Raw genomic sequence first — 27,198 nt, 5'->3', positions numbered from 1 at the left:
TATATTAAAAATTATAGAGGAATACATAACAAAATGTATATTGTAATAATGCATTCGCCATTCATGTCACATATTGACTGATGTTAGGTGTTAAGACTGCCGCGGACCCCCGACATGAGTATTGCGGACCCCCAGGGGGCCGCGGACCACAGGTTAAGAACCGCTGACCTACATCATGATAAATTTATACAGTGACTTACCGACCTACTTGGCTACTTACGTATATATGATGGCAGTGGCGTAATTAGGACATTTTTGGTTTGGGGGGGGGGCCCGATTTATGTTTTTAGCCAAATCTGTAAGCCTCATAAAGTTACCTATACCCACCAAATTTGAAATGTTGGCAGTAAAATACAAGTTTTGTCATGGGATCTTTCCTCACATCTCCCCTTAATTACACCCCTGGCGGTCAGTGAGTATACCCAACATCGAACGTGTCGATAAAGTATTTTACTATATTACTGCATAACATTATGCATATTGTTATTATTATACTGTCCGTTTTAATTATACTTTAAAGTTTCTGGGTTGAAAAATATGACCAAAGTCATAAATAATTCCCATATGGAATTGTTTTATGGAACCAATAAATTAAGACAATATGCTAATATGTACATAGACGGATTATTACGATTTTATCATAAAAACGCACAATATTATTCGGAGAACACGAACGTTACAAAGTCTCGACGAAGTTAAAATAATATTATTTTGAATATTATATTGTATGCTCATGTTTCATTTTCCGCCATTCCGTCGACATCGGCATAGGTTTTTAGTCGTCCGACGGCGACGGGAAAGTGTTGCCAACGTACGCAACGACCACTACGGGCGTACTGTCACCGCCGGAGCCGCCAGAACAATCGTCCGCGCTGCCGCCGCCGATGCCGCCGCTGTACGACTGGGCGCCGAATCGGGCCGCCACCTCGGCCAGGTGTCTGGCCGGCTCGACGTGCACGGCCAATTCGGCGGCCTCGACGGCACCGCTGTGCTTGCAGTGCGCCTCGGCCGCGGCCAGGTCGTAAGCGGCGCGCTTGGCGCCATCGTCTCGGCCGTCGCCCGCCGTGGCGGCGGACATCCACTGTTCCAGGTCCAAGCCGAACAGCGCGGAGTTGATGGCGCCGGGCTTGCGGGTTTTGCACGACTTGAACGCCGGCACAGCGTCCGTCAGGTGTTTGACGTCGCCCTCGGCTGCCGCGCCGCCGCCGTCCTTCCGTTGCCTGAGCAAAGCGGCGGTCAGCAGTCGGTCGGCGCGCTTTATAGGCGAGTTGCACAACGACGCTGAGTCGGTGCAGTAATCATGAGCGGCGGCCGGTGTCTCCTGCACCTCGACCGGCGACGGCGTCAGTAGACACTGACAATGGCCACGGTCCTTGTCCTGCAACAGTGGCCCGAACGCGTTTCCACCGATATCGGTCGGACAGCACGCCTCGCCCCGCGAACAGAACATCCGGTCGTACAGTTCCGTCAGTGCCTTGTACTCGGCGTCCTCTTCCGGAATTTCCTCGCATTCGACCGACTCCTTACATGGACCGCACGACATGGCGTGGTTGATGTTATACGAGGTTTTCTGTGGCTATATAATAAAACAACCAATAATTAATTATTGTATATTATCGACGAACGGCGGGTTGGCTATCGATAGTACGACCAACGCGACAACAAGGTAACTAAATGCTGTGTCAATATTAATAATATGTGAGACCATCGTTATTCGTGTTTCCACGACTACCTCTATACTGCTATGAACCATGCAGCACGCCGTCGTGGTGACGGTTTATTGAAATTCACTTATGCAATATCTTATAATAGCAAGTATTTTAAAATGTAGCTCGTTTTCCTGTAAAGACGTATCGACGTTTTTGGACACGCAGTTTTCCAAGAGTAATATGTTCTTAATCCTACGGAAAAAATAAATTGTAATATAGGTAATTCAAATCGAATTTCGAAGAGTTAATAATGTAACACGAAGAATTGGAAGTTATAGTATTAGTCTTAGAGGTATATCGTATATACATATTTTAAGTTTATAGAAGAGAGTATTTAAGTGTAGCGAGAATTTCGATTGCAGCTTTAGCGTTGACTTGAATTCGATTCATCGGGTATATAATACGTATATGTAAATACCTACCTACTTCTTTTTCATCGAGAACCCTCAAATTATTTTCTTAGTTTTTGATGAGTATTATACGAGACGATATAATAGATGATATATGGTTGTTGAGACGTTTTCGCGAAACACACAATACGTGTTTCCAATATTCACGGCATTAAATTTTTCGTTGATAATAATTAATAATTAATAAGTGATTCCAAACCAATGATTTTTCATTTATTAATGCACCCCTTATTATTTGAAATAGTATAGTATATATAAATCAATGTTTCAATACAATTACGTATTATTGTGTTTGCATTTCAATAGTAAAATTATTGTGATCACGCGGCGTTATAAATAGGCTATTCTGGTGCACTTCGGTTGTGGATCCAGTTTTCCAATACTTATGATTGTTTAATTAAATATTTATTTTAAAAAAACAAAGTTGTATTGTTATTTATAAGGTATAACTACGAGATAGATTATTTAATTATATGATGTCTTTTTTATGATTATAACTTAATTATAACTGTTCATTTGTATTTTACTATTTTGTACTATTTTTGTTTTAAAATTTGTGATAATGCATGCATTTATCCCGTAGAATATAATATTTAAGTTGTTAACTTTTCACTTCTATTAACTAGATATCAGAAATGTATGATTATATGCATTAAAATTGCATGTAGAATTGTCGGGTCATAATTTGAAATGAGTTTCATTTTACCATTTGACTTAAAATTATTAGGTATTGGATAAAAAAAAAAAATTGTTTCATTGTTATTATTTTGATTATTATTATATTGTTATTCCATTACATATATTATGCGATTCAATACATTTATTTTTGACTTTGAGTAACTATACGTCCTAGCCATATCAAATATCATGACTATATATTTATGAAATTTATTTGAATTTTTTTACATCAAGTTTGATTGGCGCACATTGACTGGTATGAGTTTACCACGAATACATCGTCTACTCGGTAGCTCGCCGAAGTCTAAATTCTCGAAAACGTATCATAAATTATAGGATTTTTCAACGCAGTCGGACACTTCGGGGGTGAATTAAGTGCAGAGTTTATCGGTATCTATAAATGCGAAAACGACGACGAGTTTAATCTCAGCTATAGGGTATAAGTTGATATCGCGTCATCCCCGATCCCTCTATATATTATTATGGGTATTATCATTGCAGGCTTAACATTGCCGTATACATATACAAAACGAACGAATGTTAAAAATATTAAAATAATAATAATAATTTGACGAGACGTATAGTATTCATATTATTATGTCGGCGAGTTATCCTCGGACAATCGTGAAAATATTTACGAATGTTTGTGATTATAATGTCTGCACGGACCGACTACAGATATGCGACGGCCAATGGAATACTAATGAGTAATGACTTATGTAATATATTCCAAGAACATTATATATATATAAATAGTAGCTACAGCATACATATATTTACATAATATATATGTATATAGCTTACACACATACAAAACACATAATATTATATATGTATACTAAGTTGGCAGCGCCGTGCGGCGGCGGCGGCGGCGGCACTCCAGTTCACCTGTTCTCCGCGTCGTTCCCGCCGCGCGACCGTTCCAGCAGCCATCCGAGCCACTCCATGTGAGTAGTCCTTCGGATGCTCTCGTACTGTACGCCGGGTGCGTTTATTTTTTATTATTATTTTAGTGGCTTAATATAAATAAGTTTTTTAGTTTTTAATTTTTTTTTTACTCGTAACATATTGGCGTTTATCATTTTTGTGCAAACCGTTTATGCGTGTGTGTGTGTGTGTGTGTGCCCGCGTATGTTTAAAATATCTACGTGATTATTAATTGTTATTATTATTATTAAATTTGACCAACGGAAAAATTACGAATTACCTGATGTGCAGCAGAACACCGGCGTTTTCGTTGCTCAAGTGGTGGATCCAGACGTTGCAGTGATCGAGGTGAGTTGATTGAAAAATAAAAATATTTGCAGTAGGTATCTATTTTTTTTTCGATGTATTATTGACAAAGATAACTTACACGTATACTTAAACGCTTAAAATATAATTATGAAATATCACTGTATGTTTATCTGTGTATATGAGGATATTGGCTGGTAATAGGTACATTTAAATATTATAGAAGCATTACAAGTAATTAGAAAAAAAAATACGTTTGCATAGATTCATCTTTATTTTAAATATTTTCAGATTTATCCGATAAACAAGTCTAGAAAACTATTCTACATTAAATTATGTTCTTTTGATATTAAAAGAATTTATTTTATTTTGTCAAAAACCACACACATGTACCAACAAATCTATCCAACCCAAAAACCTACAGTACTCTTTCCACCCCCAATGGCCTATGTTTCCGCGGGTTAATTAATAAAAAAATAATTTATTTCTGTAGGTATAGTTTTATTTATGTGCAATAATATTCACAACATATAAATTACTATTTAATTTCTTACCTATTAGATATTATATTACATAGGTAACGATAAACGGATAAACTATATTAGATTCGATATTTATAAATTTATAATCTATAATTATTATAAATATTTAAATTACTGTTGTTCATAAGAATTTAATATTATTTTACGAAAATTATAATCTTTTTATTTTTTTTAATTTAAATTGTAAAGTATTGTACCATTATATCACCGATTTCATACATTCTCTGTAAAAGCCGGTTAGCGTTATTCCTAAAATAAAAAAAAATATTCAGTTTTAAAAAAAATAGGATCTTTTAATAATGTATAAACTTATTAGTAATACATTTAGTGAAATTAGTAATCACTAATCACCTTTACTTCCTACTAAGTTTTATTTTGGTTAATTATATTTTTAAAATACGATTATTACTTAGTAAAATATCTCCGCATTAAACGTCGAATTCCTTAAAAATTCAGTACAAGTTTTTAGATGTACAAAATGTAAATTAAGAACGTATAAACGCAAGTGTACAGAATAAATTAAAATAATATCAGTACCCAAAGGTATATTGCCTCTTTATGTTTCAGTTTAATTCATCTTCTTATTATGTGTTATATCCATTTGTATTATATTGTTGTTATTTTAATAATAATTGTGGAATTGTAGTGATATTGAAAACAATAGGTCTATTAAATAAAAATCATTACCAACCTTCGTTATATAGTATGTATATATTTATTGAATATAATTATTATTAAAGTAAGAGATTTTAACTATCTTACAAATCAATACCATGAAATTATTTATGTTAACGAACACAATTTAATATTTTATTTTGGTTTGAAATAAAAAAAAAATTGTTAAGACTTTTTACAGCTTTGCTAAATGTTTGCTTAATTTTTTAAATAATTAAGACATTTCTTTTCAAAAAGTTTAAAAGATGAATTTAAGTCTTTAATATAATTGAAACGGAAGAATATTTTAATGACAATTTATAAAATAGATTTCATTACCTCATAAAGTTTTATAGAATTGTTCGGTTCTTATTATTAGGACATAATTTTTTTTTTTTTATGAATTTCTGTCCCTTATAACTAAAAAAAATTAATGTTTATCAACAATTATTAAATTAATTTCGTATTAAAGGCAATTTCACATTTATACCTAACATCGATTTTTAGATTGTAATAAATAAAATGAGACTTACTTTTTGATTGTACATTGGCAACTATAAATACAATTTTTATATTATTTATTTTTATTTTATCAATCGTTCCAATTTTTAGATAAATAATATAATACCAATGAAAGGCTAATTTTAAATATTTATATTTTTAATTTTTTTTTATTACTATTTTTAAAAACCTTTTGAATTAAAAAATATATTAGTCAGATATTCATATTTAATTTATGTTATAGGTATTCGATTTAAAATAGTAGTTTTGCACTTAAGTGTATCGGTTATCACAAGTTTCTATTAGGTCGGTAATAGAATATAGTCATAAAATATAAATTTAAGAGTATATTTCTTTAAAATTTTAATAGTATTTGTTATTATAATATTATCCAAATACAATTTTTAGTAGCTTAGACTCCTTGAATTTGGTTATTACTTCTTGGCGGGATTATTATGCGAATAGGTATGTTTTTTTAGAATGTATATTAATATCATAACCAGGGAGATATAAGTATAATAGTATAAATAATTAAGATTTCAAGGTTCAAGATTAATACAGAACATATTATGTGTATCTATTATTTCTGCTCATTATCCATTTTAATTGAAGTAAATATAATTAATTATTACTTATTAGCATGTAATTTAAAAATAGCTGTTATATTTTTACTATAATATAATAAAATATATTTTTTATATCATAATACATTAATAACCAAATATTTAGTATAGGTACAGTTAATTAGGTAATTAAACCATAGGCACACGAAAAAAATACAAAAATGGTTAAGTATCTACATATTTTAGACTTTAATGAATTAATTTAAATAGGTGTAATTATACCTACTTTTATAAGACATATATTATATATTATATATAAGCAGTATTATAAATACAGCGCGTATTGTCAAAACTGCATCATTAATAGAATTATATGGATAATATATTTCGAATTTACCTTTAGGTATTGATTTTTATCAAGTAAGATTTACTATAATAGTTGTACGATCTGTTTTATACTCTTCTGAATTAATAATTCTATACCAACTTGACTAATTTAAACTTAAGTTCATAATTTAAGAGTCTCAAGTATAAATTTTTGTAAAAATTTACACAATATAATCAGTTATTACTTTATATTGCCATAGTTTCAGTATATACCTAAATAACTAATATCATAGTAATCGTCAATTTATTAGTATTGCTCAATGACTTTGTTCTCAATTTTATTATTTGTACATTTATTATTTACTAAAATCGGATATTTTCCACACATTTCATATCGACGTCAAGATTCAACTCTTGAAAATAGTTCGTTATCGTTAAAATTTAATGTACACATTTCAGTGCGTACCTAATAATTGTGTAGACGCGCTGCGGCGTTTCTGTACAAAATATAGCGTCCTCTATATACAGAGTGATTCTTTTAAGTGGGTACACTAATTATCTCGAAAAGTATTTACTTTTTTCAAAATATTTTTTTACATGGTTTCAAGTTGTTAATAAACCATCGTTTTTATTAAAAAATTATATTTTTTATCCTTATAATTTTTAAAGGTTTTTTACTTTTTTGAATGAAAACATAGAGTTTTAATTTCATATTCCTAAGCAGAATATTTTTCTAAGTATTTTGATTCATAAAAATCGAATTTAGAACGAGTAGTTTATGAGTTATAAGTATCTAAAGTTTAGACAAGCGGAGTAGTGGACAAACATTTTGCGGGGTAAACCCGTACCACTCCACTCTGCTAATCTAACCTTAAAATACTTATAACTCAAAAACTACTAGCCCTAAATTCGATTTTTATGAATCAAAATACTTAGAAAAATATTCTGCTTTGGAATATGAAATTAAAACTTTATGTTGTCATTCAAAAAAGTAAAAAACTTAAAAATGACAAGGATAAAAAATATTTAAAAATACAATTTTTTAATAAAAACGTTGGTTTTTTAACTACTTGATACCATGTAAAAAATATTTTGAAAAAAGTAAATACTTTTCGAGATAATTAGTGTACCCACTTAAAAGAATCACCCTGTCTAGTGATGATTTACGAATCAGAAAAATAAAATCAACAAATATTTTTTCATCGTCAGTGTAATATTATCATTGTGTTGTGTTTGTGATGTTTGGCGATTTTCGGACACACAGAAACTCGAAATAGTTACAAGGCAAGTAATACGCAAAATTACAATAAATATATTATACTATGGTGTTCGCGTGTTGGCGACGGTGGCCAATTTACAGGCACACGGAGACTTGCAGGAAACGTGACGGACACGCGACGTACGCGCACAGCATACGTATATAATATCCTATGGTGATGGCCACTGTCGTCGCGCGACGCCAAAACTCTGTTCTACGCGCGGCTGCCGGCATTCCCGAATTCCTTGTTTTAATCGCAGTGTACGATTTCAAATGGTATTTGGTGAACGGCAATGCAATAATAATAATAATTCGTTGATTGGCGGTGATCTCTGCAGATACATAAAAGTGCATACTACTAATATGTGATATATATTATGCAGACTATATAAATACTATATAATATGATGGCGAAAACAACTTTTCTGTTTTTATATTTCATTATCGTATTCAATAATTGACAGATTTAAGTCAACGGCATTTCCCCCCGTGTTTACAGAGAGTTTCAAAAGATTTTTTATCTATGAACACGTTTCTTGTTTTTTTTTTTACTTGTCATCTTCCAAGATTTATCCGTTTGTAGGTAGATATATAGGTAGATATATAATATATTATTTCAATATCGCACACCATACCTAATGTTATCGATCGTGATTGACATAATATTGTACTCTAAAATAAACCATTTATCAAAACATTTTCATCGTTTAGTTTTAATTATCGTTCTTTAGTTTCGTGTTATAATAAATATTTGTAGTCAAATATATTCTAAAATTCTAAAAATGTATAACTTAAGGCCAGAATTCGCCAGATCCGTATGTTCCGAAGTAATTCGTAAGAGGTTATAAGGGAAAGCGGTCCGATCCAAATACTGTGTTGGTATTATTTTTATCTATATGCTTAAACATATATTAATGATTTGTCTACTTGTCTATCAACATTTATATTTAATAAGTAATAAAATTAAAATTATTAAATAGATACAAATAAGGGATTTCTACTTTAAAAAAATAATATTTTTTTATGCGTGTGTGGGTACGCGTAAAGTACTTGTACATGTCATAAATATGTAATATAAATAATAATTACATGACACGAAATGTTTTACTTTTAATTAAGTTGTACTTACTTTGAGTCTCATTGACACAGCTTTCCGAAAAATATTGGTGTATAACATTATGAATCAATAATCACAATAAATCAATACATAATAATATATTGTCTTGAAAATAAATATTTTTGGGTCTTAATTTGATACCTATAACGATTGTCTATTTTATTTATACCTACGGCATTATTACTACAGTATCTATTTTGGTTGTGCTGTACGACAATGTCGTCGACACTATATGGATACTAACCTAGTCACTTTTGACCTGACATGATGTACGTATGTTGTATTGTGCCTAGATTATATTACTCATGTTCGTTTGTTACATTGTGCCCGTGCGGAATGATTAAATTAAGGTATATGAATCATTTAAAATCAATATTGTTGTTGAAGTTTTTTGTTTTGTTGATCATTTCATTTAAATATTTGTAATTTATTGTAAATAATCGAACTTAAGTAGATTATGGGACATATTGTAATTTAATTCTTGTCATTAATACAGGTTTATTATAGTTAAGTTCACCAGATTTCTTAAAGTATAGGCTGCAGGTTTATGAGAATTTCATCCAATCTAGCTTTTCTCAAGATTATATGATTAAACGTAATTTGTAATAGACATAACTTTATTGATTTGCAAACAAATATTTTATCATATCCAGAATCTGCGTCCTGCATTATATTTTATTAAATTATTATTAAAATGGATACATATTGATAATGATCCGAGTAGATTTTATTTATATACAAATTACAAGTGATACAATGGGTAAAATTAAAGCAACACAAATTTTATTTTACACAACAAACAGTAACTTACAATAAACAATGAATAGTGAACTAAACAGATATATTAGAAAATTGTTAAAGTTATCATTGATGATAATCAAATTGTATGTATTGAGCTTTAACACAAGAATGAATTCAAAATTCGAAATAACAACACGGGTTCACATTAGAAACAAAACTTTATACATAAATGTGTATATGCACCTATTTATAAGTTATAGTATATGGTATATTATATTCGTTGAACGATTGAGTGTACTTTTTTAAATTTCCTGCTTTCATTGCTGGTTATACATTTTGTAATAGATTTTTGGACTTTGATGCTATTGTTGTAGCGATAATTAATTTTTATTATATTTTTTTTTTAACATTTGCAATTAGAAAATGGAAAATATTTATTACATTTCAATGAATCTGTTTCTTTTGATGTTAAATAAATGACGAGGTTGTAAAAATTTATTTTTTATGATAAATGATTATATCAGAGTAAACTGTTAATGATATACCTACACTGGGAAAAAAAATTCATATGCACAAAGGATATTGACAATATGGAAACTCTTTGACAATAAACACGCGCGGTTAAACGGTTAATTGTAGATAAAGTATTATGTGGAGAGAAGCGGAAAATTAAGTAGGTTGTAGTTACCTAACTAACAATAAATATGTCTGGGGCATTGACAACTTTCCAGTTGACCAGATGGCTCAAAAAAGATAACTTTGTGATGCATCCTTTTTTTAACATATTTTTTGAATGTCATCACCTGTTTGTTCTGGTTTGATGAGAAACTAAAACATTATCACATTTATAGTAAAAGTAAAGTCATAAAATAATTAAATTAAGATAAGAAAATTCCAGGAAAAAAATAATGGTTGTTAGTATTCGTATGAATAGTATAAGGTTCGTGAAGATAGTAGTCTTAAACTTAATGTTAAACTTCCAAAAACTTTATTGTATAATATTAAAATTGATTTTTTTTAAAATAAGCAATTAAATATATTGTATTACTCACATGTGTTTAAAATGAAAGGTAATAAACATAAACAATGGTTTGAATGAATAATATTATTGTAATAATAAAGTATGTATAGGAATATATATCAAAATTGTCAAATTATATTTTGAATTTATTCGTTTGTATTAAAATATTTTTATTAGTATAAAATCAATATTATCTAATCCCTTTGTCTTTAATTGAATTTCATGGTTACAATAAAAACATTTTATCCATTACGGATTTCTACCGCACCGTTTGTCCTTAGAGTATAAAATGTTTAAGGCCCATGCTAGTCTTTTCCTTTAAAATTGCAATTTTCTATATAAAATTGTTATTAGTTTTTCTGTCTACTAACTATAACTATCTTTAACTATTTTCGGTATTTTACATCATACTTGATTAAAGAGCAGTTTTTATAAACCATTTTTGTTTCAAGTTTTATTCATAAATTATAATCATTTTTTCATAAAATGTATTATTGAATTGATTAGGCAAAGCACTAAAAACAGTCAAAATATATACACTGCTTGGACAAATACCTAACATTGTATATCCAATATAGTTCAAAGATAGATTGCAGTATGACGTACTTATAAACTAACTTAGATATGTATATTGAGAGTTAATTTTTGACCTATTCGCAATATTGAGTGCTAAATCGAATAAGGTGACTAGCGGGATATTTCAAAATAATAAAGCTTATTAACTAAATTTAATATAATCGTATACTAGTATACATTAGATTTTTTAGCTTAAACCTTACATTTTGTAGATTTTTATAGTGTCCATTCTTTGTCTGTTTATTGATATCAAGTCGCACTTTACTTAGTGAGCTTAATATCAGTGATTAATAGAACACTCTGGAGTTCATTTGCAGCACAAACTCATAACTCACACGAGTCATAATAGTCGTGAAAATTGTATTTTTCTCTAGGCATCGGATTGTTATTGTAAGTCGTAAAATCTGACAATAGAAAATCGTAAATCCTCAGAAACTTGTATATGATGTATGCCACCTAACGGAAATATAATCACATGTATATAGATATAGACTCTATATCAATTCAGTAACTACAATACTATTGTTGGTATACGATAATTAGAGAAAGGATTGTACAATCGGCTATAATATACAGTAATAATGTGTTACATTATCTTCTTCAGGGTGTGCACAATAGTTCACTGTTTCGTTGGACTATAAATGTCAGTGGTTTTTTATTTATTTATTTTCATTAACACATGTTCTTTCATATTCATACATTAGATTAGGTATATAATTATATATAATAAAAGATACATTAAATATATAAATCAAAGATTTTGACGCCAGTAGTTTTAAGACATTTTTTATTTTAAACATGTACCTATGTATTGAGATTGGAACCTCGATACAAAAAATAGATGATAAGAATATTTGATAAATTACTTACATAGCGTGGAAAGAAAAAAATATTTTTAGACATTGTATTTGTTAACAATGACATTTTAATTAGGTAGGTACCTAAAATCGAAATATTCAAATGATGTTTACATCCTTTTTTTTAGCTTTAAATTCGCAACTATTACATTATTCTAATTATGATAGTGTTAAGCACGAAATTATAAATAATTATTCCATGTGAAAAAATTATTCATTTATTTATATTGAAAATAAATTTTAATGTGTTGGGGCATTCCTACTTATATAGTTTGTTCGTCTTTAGCTTTCAGCGTTGTTAATATATATTGTACATAAGTTTATAGCTGTAGTGTTGCTACTCGCTGCTCACAATGTTTTTCAAATTTTTTTTTATTGAATTTGTAAAATGTTCTACTTATCATTATTGTCTTAACACATAGTTTTCGTTAGAATCTGTTCAGTAATATGACGAGAAAGTACTCAATCGTGATGATTGCAGTAGAGGAAAAAGTCGTATGCTACTAGTGTGCACGTTGCACTTCACTATATAGGAATCGGATGGCTTCATAAAGACTATGTTAGCCTAAAAAACTCTACAGACTATAACAGGGGTGGCTAACTTGTGGTTCACGTCCTACTAAAAAAACAACCAATATTTAATTACTAACGATAAAATACGATAATATTTAAAAAATTATAAAATGTATTTATATTCAATATTCATACTGGTTCTTGATCTAATTGTATTTATCCATTTGGCTCGTGGACGCATTCATGTTGGCCACTCCTGGACTATAGCGTCAAAACTTGGAAGTAACCTTCGCACCATCGTATGGCTTATTAGGTTCCTTGGTACTATTTGTACATGAAAAGTATTATTTTAATTTAATTTTTACATACAAAACATATCGATAGTAGATGTAATTATTGAATACATAATAATAACAATGTAATTAGTTGATTATATTATATAGGGTTTGGTTTTTATTTACATTTTATAAATAAAAAAATAGAAAGTCATTGGAGAAATTGTTTTTTACGCGGTTTTTTTATTCTAAATAATTGCAATCATCTTGTTGCTAACCTGTACGTCATGTATTGAACAGGTGTCTGTTGGGAGACTGCAGACGGCACCTGCTGTTTATCTGATGGCATACGCCAGTCTTCTCTCTCCCTCTTTATGCATGGTTCGTCATGTACATCACAATAATTATGATCAACACCAGAATAAGAAACTTATTTGAACAATTATCTCTATGAAAACTCCATTTTTTATATCGTATTTTTTTTAATCAAAATTGTTACTTTTTAAGCCACGTTCGTATATGCTTTTTTCGTAATACTACAAGTAGGTAGCATTGTTGCTAGCATTGTGTAGTTACCCTAAAATTTTTTTTTTAAATATAGGGTTAGGTACGAGTGTATTACGTATGTAATATGTATGTGTTTGTGTGTGTGTGTGTGTATACGTGAACAATAGCCATTGGAGGTCAAGAGCTCTCTGAGAGTTAGCCTGCGTGTGATGTGATGGTTTGGTTGGAAATCGTGACGTTTCTAAGATACGTGACCAGCTCACAATGCAAACACGTCGGTCGGATATTAATCCGCCACTGTTGTCGATTATATCCGATGAGCCACGTTTGGGTCGATTGTTTTTTTTTTTAATCGTTATCGTAATGTTTTAAATATATATAATAATTGTCTTAATTGTTAATAGCAAATATGTTTGCTTATAGTAGGTTATGATACAAATTTTCATTTTAACTTTTTTTAACGACAAAAAATAAATAACCATGTATAAATTATAACATTATAATAGAAGAGTTGAAGCTATAAGTTATTGTTTTTTCACAAGCTGGTTGACGGACGTATGGATGCTCTTCTTTCTTTAACACATTTTTAAGTTCCTTCTCACTCAACTAAGTCTAATTCATCCTTTTTTGTTCCATTCCATAACGCTAATGGAAAGAATAATTTCGTTCATCGTATGATGCGCTTGATGGGTAACGAGCCCCTACGCTTCTCTTAAAATGTCTTAATATCTGTTTATTACTATTTTTTATAATTACCATTTGTGAATTTTATCCATTCCATTGTTACTCATTCTATGATTACTTTATATTTTTCAAATGTATTTATTATTTTAAATTCTATTGTGTTCCGAGTCTGTAAATAAATAAATAAATAAAAGTAAAATAAAAATAAAATATAGCTATTAGAAAGTATTATATGCATTTTGTACTCAAGTCAAGTTAATCTTGCTAGAATGTTTAACATAAATATGTCATTGTGCTCGGAACATGTTCATAATGATACTTATTGCATGTTTATTCACACGAGGATTCTGTCATTCCAGACATTTTATAGGTATATTATGTGATTATGTCCACCGAATTCTCAAAAAAGTCTTTCTTATATGTATTTGAATACAGCTACAAATAATACGATATAATATATATATTCCTAATACAGTAATAACATCTATCGGTATGATAAAAATGTGTGAACGATACAATAAGTAATAACAATTTGGATATTTGTAGTTTTATTGATATACGCTTATTTAGTGTTTTACATTTATAATTGCTTAAATTTATTTTACTTAATATATAACTTAAACATTTTTAGTCTTTAATTATTACTTGTATTTTATACAGATTTATATGCATTTAGAATTTAGTTTTTTTTACCTCCATGCAGCTAGTGTTCGATGAAATACTAGCTAGGTATTATATTGAAGTAGGGTGCCGAAAGTAATTGAAGCATAAAACATTATAATAATATTTATAATTATAAACTACGTCCGGCTGATGTTAAAGGCGATCTGGATTAATCTCATTTAAATTTTAAAATATTCTCACAATTGTGTTCTAGTATGTTTTAATACTATCACGTATAAAACTCGAGTTAGGAAGTATGAAAAGTACTATAAAAATACATAAGAAAAAACTATACGATCATTTACTTTTACGAACTAATGCACAATGATATTATCGAACCAAAAATTCTGCTTTATATATATATATAATATAATATATGTATATTGTATATACATGATAAATATAGAATAATTAAAATTTCTTTAGATCATAATAACGTCGACTCTTATAAATAAAAAGTCTATGATAAACATGTACAGAAAACGTGATTCTTTTTTAAAAAACTTTTTCATTTTTTTAGCGTAATAATATTACGAATTTATAAGGGAGTTCTTTGAAATTAGAATAAATTCACAATTCACAATTCACGTGTTTGCTATTAATTATTAATGCACATTGCAAAATATATCAGTACAAAAATTAGTAGATCATAAATTCATAATATTTCTAGTTACCTCGAATAGAGGTAACCTATAAATTAAACACGTTAAACTTTTTTCGTATTATGAATATCTATATTTTATCGAGATTAAAGTATTATTATTAATTGTAAATAAATAAGTAAAGTAGATCAATTAAACGAAAATCTACTATTATTAGATTAATACAATCTGTGAAAAAGCAATTGAGATGAAAAAATATAGTAGGAACATATTAAACTGCATATTATGTATCTTTTGGCAATTGATTTAGTAGCATAGACGCATTGAGGTGGGCCATACCTATACTATTATGGATGAAAAAAATACATTATATCGATTAGTGGAAAAATAATAATTCCCAATTCCCATTTATTAGATTGCATATTGGATCAACAATATGATAGCATTTGATAGCAATGGTACGTGAGCACAAGAGAACATTTACGAATTATGCACCTCCGTCCGACCGTCTGATCGCGCGTCTGCAGTCGATCCGTATATGCGGTTCTCCCCTCGTTTGAGTGTGTTTGTTTGCTATCTGCAGACTTCCATATAGTCGTATAATGTATATAATATGTGTACATAATACCCCTTCTCCACAACGCCGATAATTGTTAAGCGTATATAATGTGTGCGCTTTGTGCAATCGAATTAAGCTTATTTACAATAATAACAATACATCACGATGCTATATACACTTTGTTTATTGTTTGACTATACGCGTGTTTGTATAATTATCGTGATTACATACTGATGTATTATATACTAATTTAACAAATCCACCGTGGTAAGAGAAGATACAAAAAAGTAATCCAACAGCTTGACGATAATTTTGGATACTTTATTAATAAAATTAACTTCGTCGTCGTTGTATAGTCTTGACCTCTCCCGCGGTTGATAATATGTAATATGTATATATAAAACGGGTTGTCGACCTCTTACGGTGGTCATGTGTAAATGTTTGTATGTTGTCGGTGTATGCGCGTAGTAAAACAGTGAGAGATTGTGAGAGAGAGGTAGTGGTAGAGGTAGATGTAGAGAGAAGTGAGAAAGAAAAATAACGTAGTTTTATAAATACCCCGCCACTATACGTTTAGTGCTCGCCATCGCGCATTAGACTAGTTTATTTAAAAAGATTGAGATGAAAACACGCCATATGAACGGATACAGTTAGTCAGCGGTGTTTGTATAGAAATCGAAAAAGGACGAGTTCAAGCTCTTTATAGAGATGATCGGGTTATCGGTAATTTACGTCCCCATCACGTGTCTCCCGGTATATCCATTGAGTGACTCGCGGTTGCTCTCTTTGCTGTGTCTCGTGTGTAACGTAGGTACATTATACGTTAACAGCAGACATCCCGCCTCAGCCGATGTCAATAATGACCGTATTAAAATTCTGACGTTATCAGACGATCTACTTATATTATTTTAATAATTACTATGTATCGGTTCTAAAGTTTAGAACGAATCAAATCGTTTGTCTGAATAGTATATATACAAATATTATTGAATTTAGTGCAATTTTCCCTCTGGACGAGAGGTCATATAGTTTCAGTTGAGGGTAAAGGTAACCCCCACCCTCATCTATAGTTATTATGTAAAACGAAAATATATCATTTGAACAGCAGTTTAAGAAATATAAACTTTAAGATATTAAGATAATATTGAATACAAGGTTATGTAGTTCTAACTGATATGATAGTTTAATATTATCAACTGTTTTAACAAGCGTTGATCCAAAATATTAATGCTAATGGTATTATTTTTTTTATAAAATGTATAGTGTTTGCGATTTATTACTCAATAATATTATTTGAAAAAAAAATGAATTTGTTTGTATTATGGTATTGTATATTTTCCTATATTTACCATGTATAATATTTATTTGCTTATTTTTTTATTAACGGGAATCCGCAGCAATATAGGCCATCGGGCGTGGGGTGATACAATATAGGGGTTATTTTTGTAAATTTTTGCACGTTGGGAAGTCTTTAAGTTGGTAGGGTTGTATCACGTGTTTGTGTATGTGTGGCAGCATATGTTGTTAAAAATCCCGGATGGGTGACCATCCGGGATCTAGCAACTGCGGGCGGTATGTACGCTCTATATATTATTATACTGTAAAATTATTATTAGTAGTATATATTATTACATCAGTATCTAAACTATTACTGAAGTTTAAACAACCAGAGCTTTATTTTTTTTTGTATATTTATTTTATTTTTATATTAAATTAGTGTTATTATTTCTCATTGAGATGAAATGCTTTTTATATTATTAATCATCTTATGTTTTTAATATATTATATTATTATACTTTATTAAAGTGAATAATTATAACAGTAAGTTATGAAGAGTGATTATTTGCATGCTACGTTATGTTTAATTTATAAACATACAATATACGTACTTATCTAGGCCCTAGAATATATTATTATATATCATCCTATAATATGTATACAATTAAAAAAAAAAATTGTTTTACTCTAGTTTTCATTAAATGTTATAAGAACTAATATGATGTGTTGAAATAGTACATAGCCATAATTTTATATTTACTCGTAATTTAATACTTCTACAATCACTTATACAATCTACTTATAAAAAAATAAAATATGGCAATTTATTCTTATTTATTTTACTTTTTAAACTTTCTCTAAATATTCAAGTACATAAATATTAACTTTTTGACATCTCATGCAGGTGCATATTTTCTACATTGTAGTGTCACACTAAGTAAAAAACTGTTGTTATTTTTCCTCCTGTATAGCATATTTTTTCAAACAATTTTAATAAATTAGGATGAAAACAATGAACTTTTTCACTTGATATAAACTCGTATAAGCTATAATATAGTATTATTTTGCAATTTAAAATATAAGTAAGATATAATTAATATAAATAAAAACATAGTGATTTTTTTTTTAACACATCTAATAGGAAAATAATTTAAATTCATATGATATATAGATTACCAATAGCTATGATATTTTCCCTCTCCCAATGTTTTCATTTTTTAAATTATTATGATTTTGTGATCGACGAGGTTTTTGTAATAATTATTTTATTTTTTAAATGTATGTTATGCACCTGACATAATCGTAACATTTTTCTTATAACTGATGTGCCTATATAGATAAACTTATTGTAACTTCTTTTCAAGTTAAAATTGTAAACATATTTTTAATATTTTTAGCTTTAATGGTTTTATACATTAATTACTGTATATAAAGGTTTAAATGAATAATCTAATACTATAATAATAGTAATAGTTTAACTTCTAACTTGTATAGTTATTGGCACGATTACGCACGGCTATTGGCACCAAGTAATTTTGTATTTCGTATAAATAATGTTTGATTATACATTTTAGAGGATATTTTCTCTTAATTATTCGGCTATACTGATACTGTTATATTATCAACCTATATTTTCTTATATTATTTTTTATTTGATTATTCACAGTTCGATGTCATAATGATGGAACAGGTTAAGTATGTAGCCATGTAGGTGTCAGTAACTATAAAAGATTCCCTAAGTTGGTAGTCTGATTTTTTCTGTTAAAATAAATAGGTGCAAAAATACAATTTATACATAATCCACGTACTAATCTAAAATATAGATCAGGTAACTATTGCTTTAAACTGATTACCAAGTTATTATTTTTTTCCATTATATTAATTTTGAAGTTGGCGAGTTAAATTTATTATTTGTTAAATATCAACTTCTACTTTTACGATATTGTGTTCACTCAACTTAACTTAATTATTTTCGTTAACTTGCCCGCTTTCGATGATTATTACATGGTGTACATAATTGCATAAGTACTTATAACTATTATCCGGAATCCAGATATACTGCATATACCGAAATGTGCAATGTATTACATGTTTATATAAATCGTATTGGACATGTACGGGGTATTTCAATGGTTCGTAAAAATATTTCTTTGTTTTTGTTTCAATGTTCGAAAAAAATATAAAAAATGTATGAGTGACGTTTTGTGATACTGCGTGAAACGTCTTCCGGATAACCCTTGTCCGGTGGCTTATTACGTCGTCGTCGGCGTCGTCGTAGCGGTATTAACAAACCATTTGACGCGCATATCGAACGTTTATTATAGAAGAAAATAGCTCTGCGGGCGACGATGTAGCTGATATAGTAGGTACTATGTCAGCGCAACTAGAGCGTGTGATAAATATTTATCCCGTGGCGTATCGTTGTGTATTGGCGGCGATTTGTAATGCAAACAACAATAACGTACCGTTTCAACAACCATGGTTTAGCATATATTATTATCATCATCATAACTATTATTACGGAATTTTAACGGCCGTCGATTTTTCTTACAGGTCCTATATTATATTTATATATTCCATTATTTATTACGTATGCGAACAAGTCCCGCAGCGTGTTAATTTGTCATGCGGCAGACGACGCATATCTATTACATAGGTATCCAAACATTACTATACTATCTAAAGTTATTGTATTAATAAAATAATATTAAGCCATACACCTCTATGCGATGATTGATAAAAAATCGATAATTTAAAATAATGTATTTTAATATTTAATATTATATTTTTGAAAACAATCAGTAAATTTACTATAAATAATTGGAAAAGTGTATTAATTAATAGATACACATATTTTTGAGCTTCAGTGATCCAGAATATGTATAAAAAAATTAAAATTATACATTTTGGAATCAGTTAAAATTATTGACCAAATAAATTTAATTATATGCGTGTATTTTAATATAATTGTTTAATATATTTAATATATTTTATAATATTATAAAGTGGTAAAAAATAGTTGGAAAGAAAAAAATCAACTACCTATTTGATTATACTATAATATATATTCATTTTAATACGCATTTGGGCATTCTTATGCTGGAAACCCCCAGCACCCCCCCCCCCCCTATAAATACGCCACTGAATTAAAAATTGAAAGTATGATATTATAAGTAACAAAGTAAAATAAATTTTATTTCAAATATTTATCACTCTTCAAAATATTACTGTAGGTCCTGATTTTGGTTACTATAAGTATATTTTTATTTACAAGGCTATATCGGATTGACCCTAACCAACTATAATAATCATTATAAACTAATATAGTCTTTAATTTATCAAAACTACTTGAACTGCTATACATTATTGACATTTTGAATTACCTTGTATATCCTACTGGCCTAGCTATTCCCTATATATAATGCTGTTTATTATTTTAAATTTAGTGAACTTACAGGATGGCCAACCCTTTCGTGAATTATCATAATTTTTGTCAGTATATTATAAAATGTGACCAAATTCATATTATTTTTAAAGGCCCGAGTGGTCAGTCATTTTTAGGTAGAGCATAGTATCTTTAATTTTAATAGTAATTTCATTTCAATTACATACATATCAACTTTACAGGTAATCCAAAATAATTTTTTAAAAGTAATTTATACATAATAACTATCTATTATCATCTAATTCTCTCATCATGTGAATTCAATAATGCACTTCTATATGTTGAGAATTCACCTAATTAATCATACCAATGACCACTGCAGTTTGAAATTTTATGCAATATATAAATTTGAAATGTGATATGTAAATAGTAATTCATATCCAATCGTAATGTAATGTATGGATAAAAAATATAAAATGCATGAACTACACAAGAATTGCGCATTAGGTAATCTTATCCCAATATTAATATTAGATAAACATATATAAACCTTCCTTCAATTGTTTTTATATACTAACGTTCAATTGAGTTATTGCCAAAATCTGAAAAATGTAAGCCTGTCTGTCGTTGACATACTCTTTCTACCGTTTAATTTTTATAAGACTTGTACTGTCGATATTTTTAAAAATTGTATATTAAATCATTTTCTATGTAGGTACCTGGTACCTATAGTAAATACTACTATAGTACGGAGCGGAAATACTTTAATAGATAATAGAATACCGTCAAATTATATGCTTTATTGGAAGTTGACATTCAATTAGAATCACGTAATATACATAAATGTTGGTTTATGTAACAAATATAAGTTTATATTTTTGGATTTTTTGGTGTGCTACGAGTACTGCAGTAAGGTATGGTGGTACGCCACATTGTTAATTTAAACGTCTTTCAAAAAAACGAAAATAACCTGTCTGAAACAATATTTACATTGAACATTTAGATTCTAACTATCTAATTCGTTATGACATTATGTTTATTTAAACATACAAACTATGTCACGCAATTTATACATCAAATATTTATTACACTCAATATTATGTAATAATTAAATTTGGACTAAAATAATAATTTATTCGTTGAATGTTTATACTTAACGTAAATAATTTGTAGGTACAATACATTTGTATTAAATATCAATATTTTATTCATAGCATGTTTAAATCCTATGGATACTTCGAAATTAAAAGCGTTTTCTTATACTATTCCTTCATACAAAATAAATATTATAACATCAAATAATATTCTAGTTTAAAAAATTGCACGGTTGTAAAACAAGATTATCGAATTTAATTGAAATACCAAAAATTATTATTTATAAAATACATGGGTGGGATATTAATATTTTCCTAAGTCAAAATATATTTATTTATTTAATAATCGATTAAAATTAAAAAAAAAAAAATTAATTTTCGTATGATACTCGAATTGTGGCTATATAAACAATGCCAAATTGGATTTTCATGATATAAAAACAATTCAAAGATTTTTATTAAAGTAGCTTATAAAATTTAGTTTACATATTTTGTTATAATAATCAGTTTGTTGTTAAAATATTATTATATTTATACAGCATTAGAACACGAGTATTTATAAAATTAACAAAATGTACATTTGTAGATACTATACATTTTTAATAGGGTTTTTTTTCAGCGTATACTATCATATCCTTGAATAAATTAACAGCCGAACAAAACGATAGCAATATAAATTGCGACTCAATAACTAAACAAATTATTTATCTTTTTAACATGTCCGTAGATACTCATCCAAGACAAAGCACAAGAGAAATTAAATATTTATTAAAAGCTATCTCCCATCCGGTCTTTCCAGTTATACGATTCTAATATTTTTGTAACAATACTTGTCTGGTTAAATATTAAAAGTTTACTGTTTCCCTTGGAAATCCCTAGTCACGCTCAGCTTCTATATTTACTATTTAATTTTTTACAATTTGACGATGAGATTTATAATTTTTTGTATGTCAGTAGACTCCAAGGAATCATGGTTTCCTAAAGGTTAGCTTTATCCCGTTAATTTTTTTCTGTTTCTGAAGTATGTGTTATTTCTGAACTTGTCCTTTAGCCTACTACTGCCTAGTCCCTTCTCACCACTATCTTATCCATTCGTATTATTTTTACTAGCTTATCCATCGTACGTTAAAGTTTGGGGTATTTCGCGTAAATCGCATTTACGACCGAATGTTTTGGACAACGTCCCGTGGGTTAAGTTGTAAAGCTCCCCGTTCCACTAGCGTGTTCCCTTGGCAATTCCCCGGGGACAATATCCCGGATTCCATTCCAGTTGACTGACCATATGGGAAATCGTTGTGGGTAACATAAAAATCCAGTTTAATCGAAGGTCCACGAAAAAAAAATAATAATGGTTCCATTAAAATCGTCATCGAATGAACGAATTTGATCTTAACTAAAGAATTTTGTATAAAATATGCAAAACAAAGAATATTGTAAAGTAATTTTCACAAAAATTATACCAATATCAAACGAAAAAAAATGCTCTTTATAATGTGTATTTAATATCCTTAAAAGACTCATTGAAATTCCTCTATAGGTTCAGTGAAAAGAAATTAATCGCTTGAGGGACACAAAAACATACAAATATAACAAATGATTTTTATAGTCTGAGAAAAGTTTTGCTGATTATGTTTTTCAACTGAAATAATACAATTGTATAATAAATCTCTACGGGTTATTATTATTAAAACACGCTTTAGAATTAGCTTATTGCTCGTTTTAATTCAAAGGTAAGCATTAAAAGTTTATTTTTTATTTATAGATCTATTTGGCAAGATTTAATAAATAGAAACCAACATGGGCTGTTTTTGTACCAGCGCCCGAACACACCATTGCAAAATCGTATTACTCGACGATCAAGAACTTGTGCACGAAGTTCAGGTAGGAAAAAATATGTTTTATGAAAGACCGTTATCGGATATTCATTATAAATATAATATTAGTATAATAAGATTATATGATGTATACAATATTAAGTAGAAATTTGAATATTGGTAAGTACAGTAAGTGTTAAATCTGTAACAATTAATGAACCACATATTTTGATCATCCATCATTCGTTCAAATATATTATAAATTGTTAAAATGTTTTTAAAAATTAAATTATTATTATTCACTTTGAAATTCATTATATGGTATTATGGCGATTGGTTACAATAAATAGCATTAAATCGATATTTCTCAAGTAGATATTATATTGCCTGGTATATAAAATATACCAATATACTTGATAATATAACTTATTACGATAAATTGATTTATATTAAAACATTAGTTTAAAGTTGATACTATAAAGAATAAAAAATAGTAAATACAATCATATATATTACTATACCAAAATATGTAAAATATCTATTGGTTTAAAAATGTAAAATAACCGTATGAAAACTGTTTATCATGTGTCTATATAAAACTATACAACTTTTTTATGTACGTACATTTAATTTAAAATGTTATATATGAAATAGTGTTTAAGTATATTTTTAATAGCGGTTTAAATCTTTCCTAACAGTGGTGAATCATAAAAACAATTTTAATTTAAGCACTTAAAATCGTAATTGGTTTTATATTTATTCGAATAATGAAAATGAAGTATTCTAAGAGTATGTTTCTTAATTTCTTATTATTACCAGAAAGTTTTTAAATTTACAAAAATATAATAAATGCAACAAGCTTACCTTTAATTTGAGTGAGTAGTATTCTTATAGTCACTTGAACATTTAAAATACTAAAGATAATTTACTAACGAAACATAAATTTAAAACAAATTTTAAATGTATATAAATATTGTTTAATGTTTACACTTTTACAGAAAACGTATGTCATAATTATTTTCGTTAAAATAAAATTGAAATGACAATTACGTAGGTCCCACCTAATTATAATATTAACTACTTGACATATGAAAGCAAATTTTAGAAAGATGACTTTTTTTTAAAAAGTGTTAAAAAAATAAGTAATAAATAACTAATGGGTTAACCTCCACGCCTAATCAAACGTTTTCATATCATATATTTTATATAGACATGCAATGTAAAATTAGTAGGCGTGTTTAAAAGAAATAAGCACCACCGGTGAAAGGAATTGAGAAAAAACTCTAAATTAATTTATAATTTTCAATAATACATTTTTAATTTAATCTTGAAATCAAAATAACTTTTTATTCCAAAATAAAGTAATAATAATAATAATAATATTAATAATCTTTTCTCTAATAATATAATTAGATATTGTATGTTTATTGCCATTTTTTTCCTTGAAAACAATCATTTTAACGAAACTAATTTATTTAAATCTTACTTTAAATAGTAAAATATGGCACAAGTTCATTATTGTAACTATATGGTTTTAAAATATTAATTTTAAAGTTTCCTTATTTTTTTTTTTTTTTTATTAAAGTAGAAAAAAATATACAATCTGTATAACATAATACAATAAGTAATTTAGATAACATTTTTACCAGTCTGGACGGCTTGAGGGAAGGGAGAGTCCTTTGACACTACTTCCAATATGAACTTTGGTTAAATTAAATTTTTATTGTACATAATAAGTGTAAGTTTCCTTATTAAAAATTTATTTGATGTGATTATATTAGTAAATGTAATATCCAAAGAAAATGTTCTTAAGCCTGTTATACGTTTATAGCTTTTGAAGTTCACAAACCACTTAATATCTTATATCTATTGCTATACTTCAACAGTTTTGTAGTTAGTGTCAATTTGTTCAACTCATTTTTGGCTTGATTCCCAATCACCCTAGAATAATACATTAAACTATATTATGTAGTATATTATAGTAGTATGTACGAGGTAATTCAAGGTCAGCAGCAGGTGGCTAACCCAATCAAACTTCACAATATTTGTCTCATTTCCTCATGATCCAAATAAGTTCCAATTTTTCAATTTTCGTTGGCCTATAATGAAATAGTAAATGATTAGTTAAGAGCACTGACTAAAGTTTATATTTCCCTAGTGATTTTTTTCGGCAGTTATATATGCAAGTTTTTGGGCGCGAAGGTCATGCTCTTATATTTTCTCAATCCTGTCTTCCACTTTTTCTGTCGATTGACGTTATCTATTTAGTTCTAGGATTTAGTGTTAAAATGACGGAAATTAGTGTACAATTTTATTTATGTATTCAGATATATTATGATAAAGTATGTATATAGTAAGTAGGTATCAAATAAAATGAGCCCAGGTTTTTTGCCAAGACATCTAACTCTAAATTACGTACGAGTCATAGGCTATGCCATAATATATGTTTTAGGTTTGTAATGTTAAATTTCGAATAGTTCATAGTGGTTCTTTCTGGTTTGATTAAATTTAGAAAGATAGAAATGGGTAAACACATACATACAATATATAGAAATATTCACGGAGATGGGGTTAATTATGTACCATAATAATTTAGCATATATTTAGCAATAAAAATTAATTCATAATCGTTAAAACAATCTCCATCAAATTAATTTTACTTTATTCCTACCGCTTTTTAATTTCGTTTTTAGATTTTCCCTTTGTATAGTTTCTATTGTACACATTTTCAGTTAACATATTTTATGTTAATTAAATTCGGCCAATACGTTATTTATATATATTAAACTACAATTGAAATGATACTTATACGTTCTTCTATATACGTAGGTTTTAAAATGATGTTGTGTCTTACATGTTACTATGCCATTTGTTCTTTTTATTTTCTATTCAATCTAGAACCATATAATTGTGTAGTTATATGCATCTGTTGATATGGTTGAATTTATAATTAAATAATGCATGTCATATTTTTTTGTTGAATGTTAATCACTGAAACCAAAATAATAGAAACGGTCTTTATTGTTTTAGGATGTAGAGGTACATGTATATTAAAATAATAATAGGTGTACGTCATGTTTTGAAAATATTCTTGTCAAAAATAATATTTTAACTATCTACTTACAATTTACATATAAGATCTTGTTTCTGAATAAAATATTGTTTTCTAAATATAATTTAATCTAAAATATTTAAATGTTTAATTATTATTGAATAATTCATATATATATTACAATAAGCAATACAAATAAACTTACTTAAATAATTCTTTTACTACTGAAAGAAAAAAAATTGATATTTTATGTAGTTACGACTCTACGAGTAACGTATTTATTTTTAATATTTTCAATGTATCTTTAGAAGCTATAGCTATATCACGGAGGAACAATTTATTAAACATTAGACTATAATATCATAGGTAAATTATTATTTTATTATTTTATACGAATACAAATATGAATTTTCGCCTTTTTTTAATATGAAAATAATTATGAATAAAGTAAATTATTTTCGTTTTACACGCGGTCGAAAGAATATTATATTGTACGTACGCGTGTTTGAGTGTTTGACAAGGCTATATTACTTATTAGTTATTAATATAGTGTATGTAAATTATATTGTTTGTGTTTTTCGTTTT

The 27,198-nt window shown here is 28.3% G+C and overlaps 1 protein-coding gene across 3 annotated transcripts in view; it reads left to right on the top strand.

Moving 5' to 3' along the window:
- Window positions 1-3,734: 3,734 nt before the first annotated feature.
- The window catches only part of LOC107172920 (band 4.1-like protein 4), a 169,397-nt gene continuing 145,933 nt past the window's right edge, over window positions 3,735-27,198 (top strand). For all 3 annotated transcript variants that reach the window (XM_015523239.2, XM_089225041.1, XM_015523238.2), the window contains exons 1-2: window positions 3,735-4,072; window positions 23,510-23,628. In XM_015523239.2, coding sequence (XP_015378725.2) covers window positions 23,545-23,628 — 84 coding nt within the window. In that variant the 5' untranslated portion in view covers window positions 3,735-4,072; window positions 23,510-23,544. The remainder of the gene's footprint in view (window positions 4,073-23,509; window positions 23,629-27,198) is intronic.

This window comes from Diuraphis noxia, unplaced genomic scaffold (genome assembly GCF_037042655.1).
Source record: "Diuraphis noxia isolate RWA-SAM2 unplaced genomic scaffold, SU_Dnox_SAM2 contig0003, whole genome shotgun sequence".
Lineage (NCBI taxonomy): Eukaryota > Metazoa > Arthropoda > Insecta > Hemiptera > Aphididae > Diuraphis > Diuraphis noxia.
The sequence above is the reverse complement of the archived record's forward strand: the minus strand, read 5'-3'. Positions and strand labels throughout refer to the sequence as shown.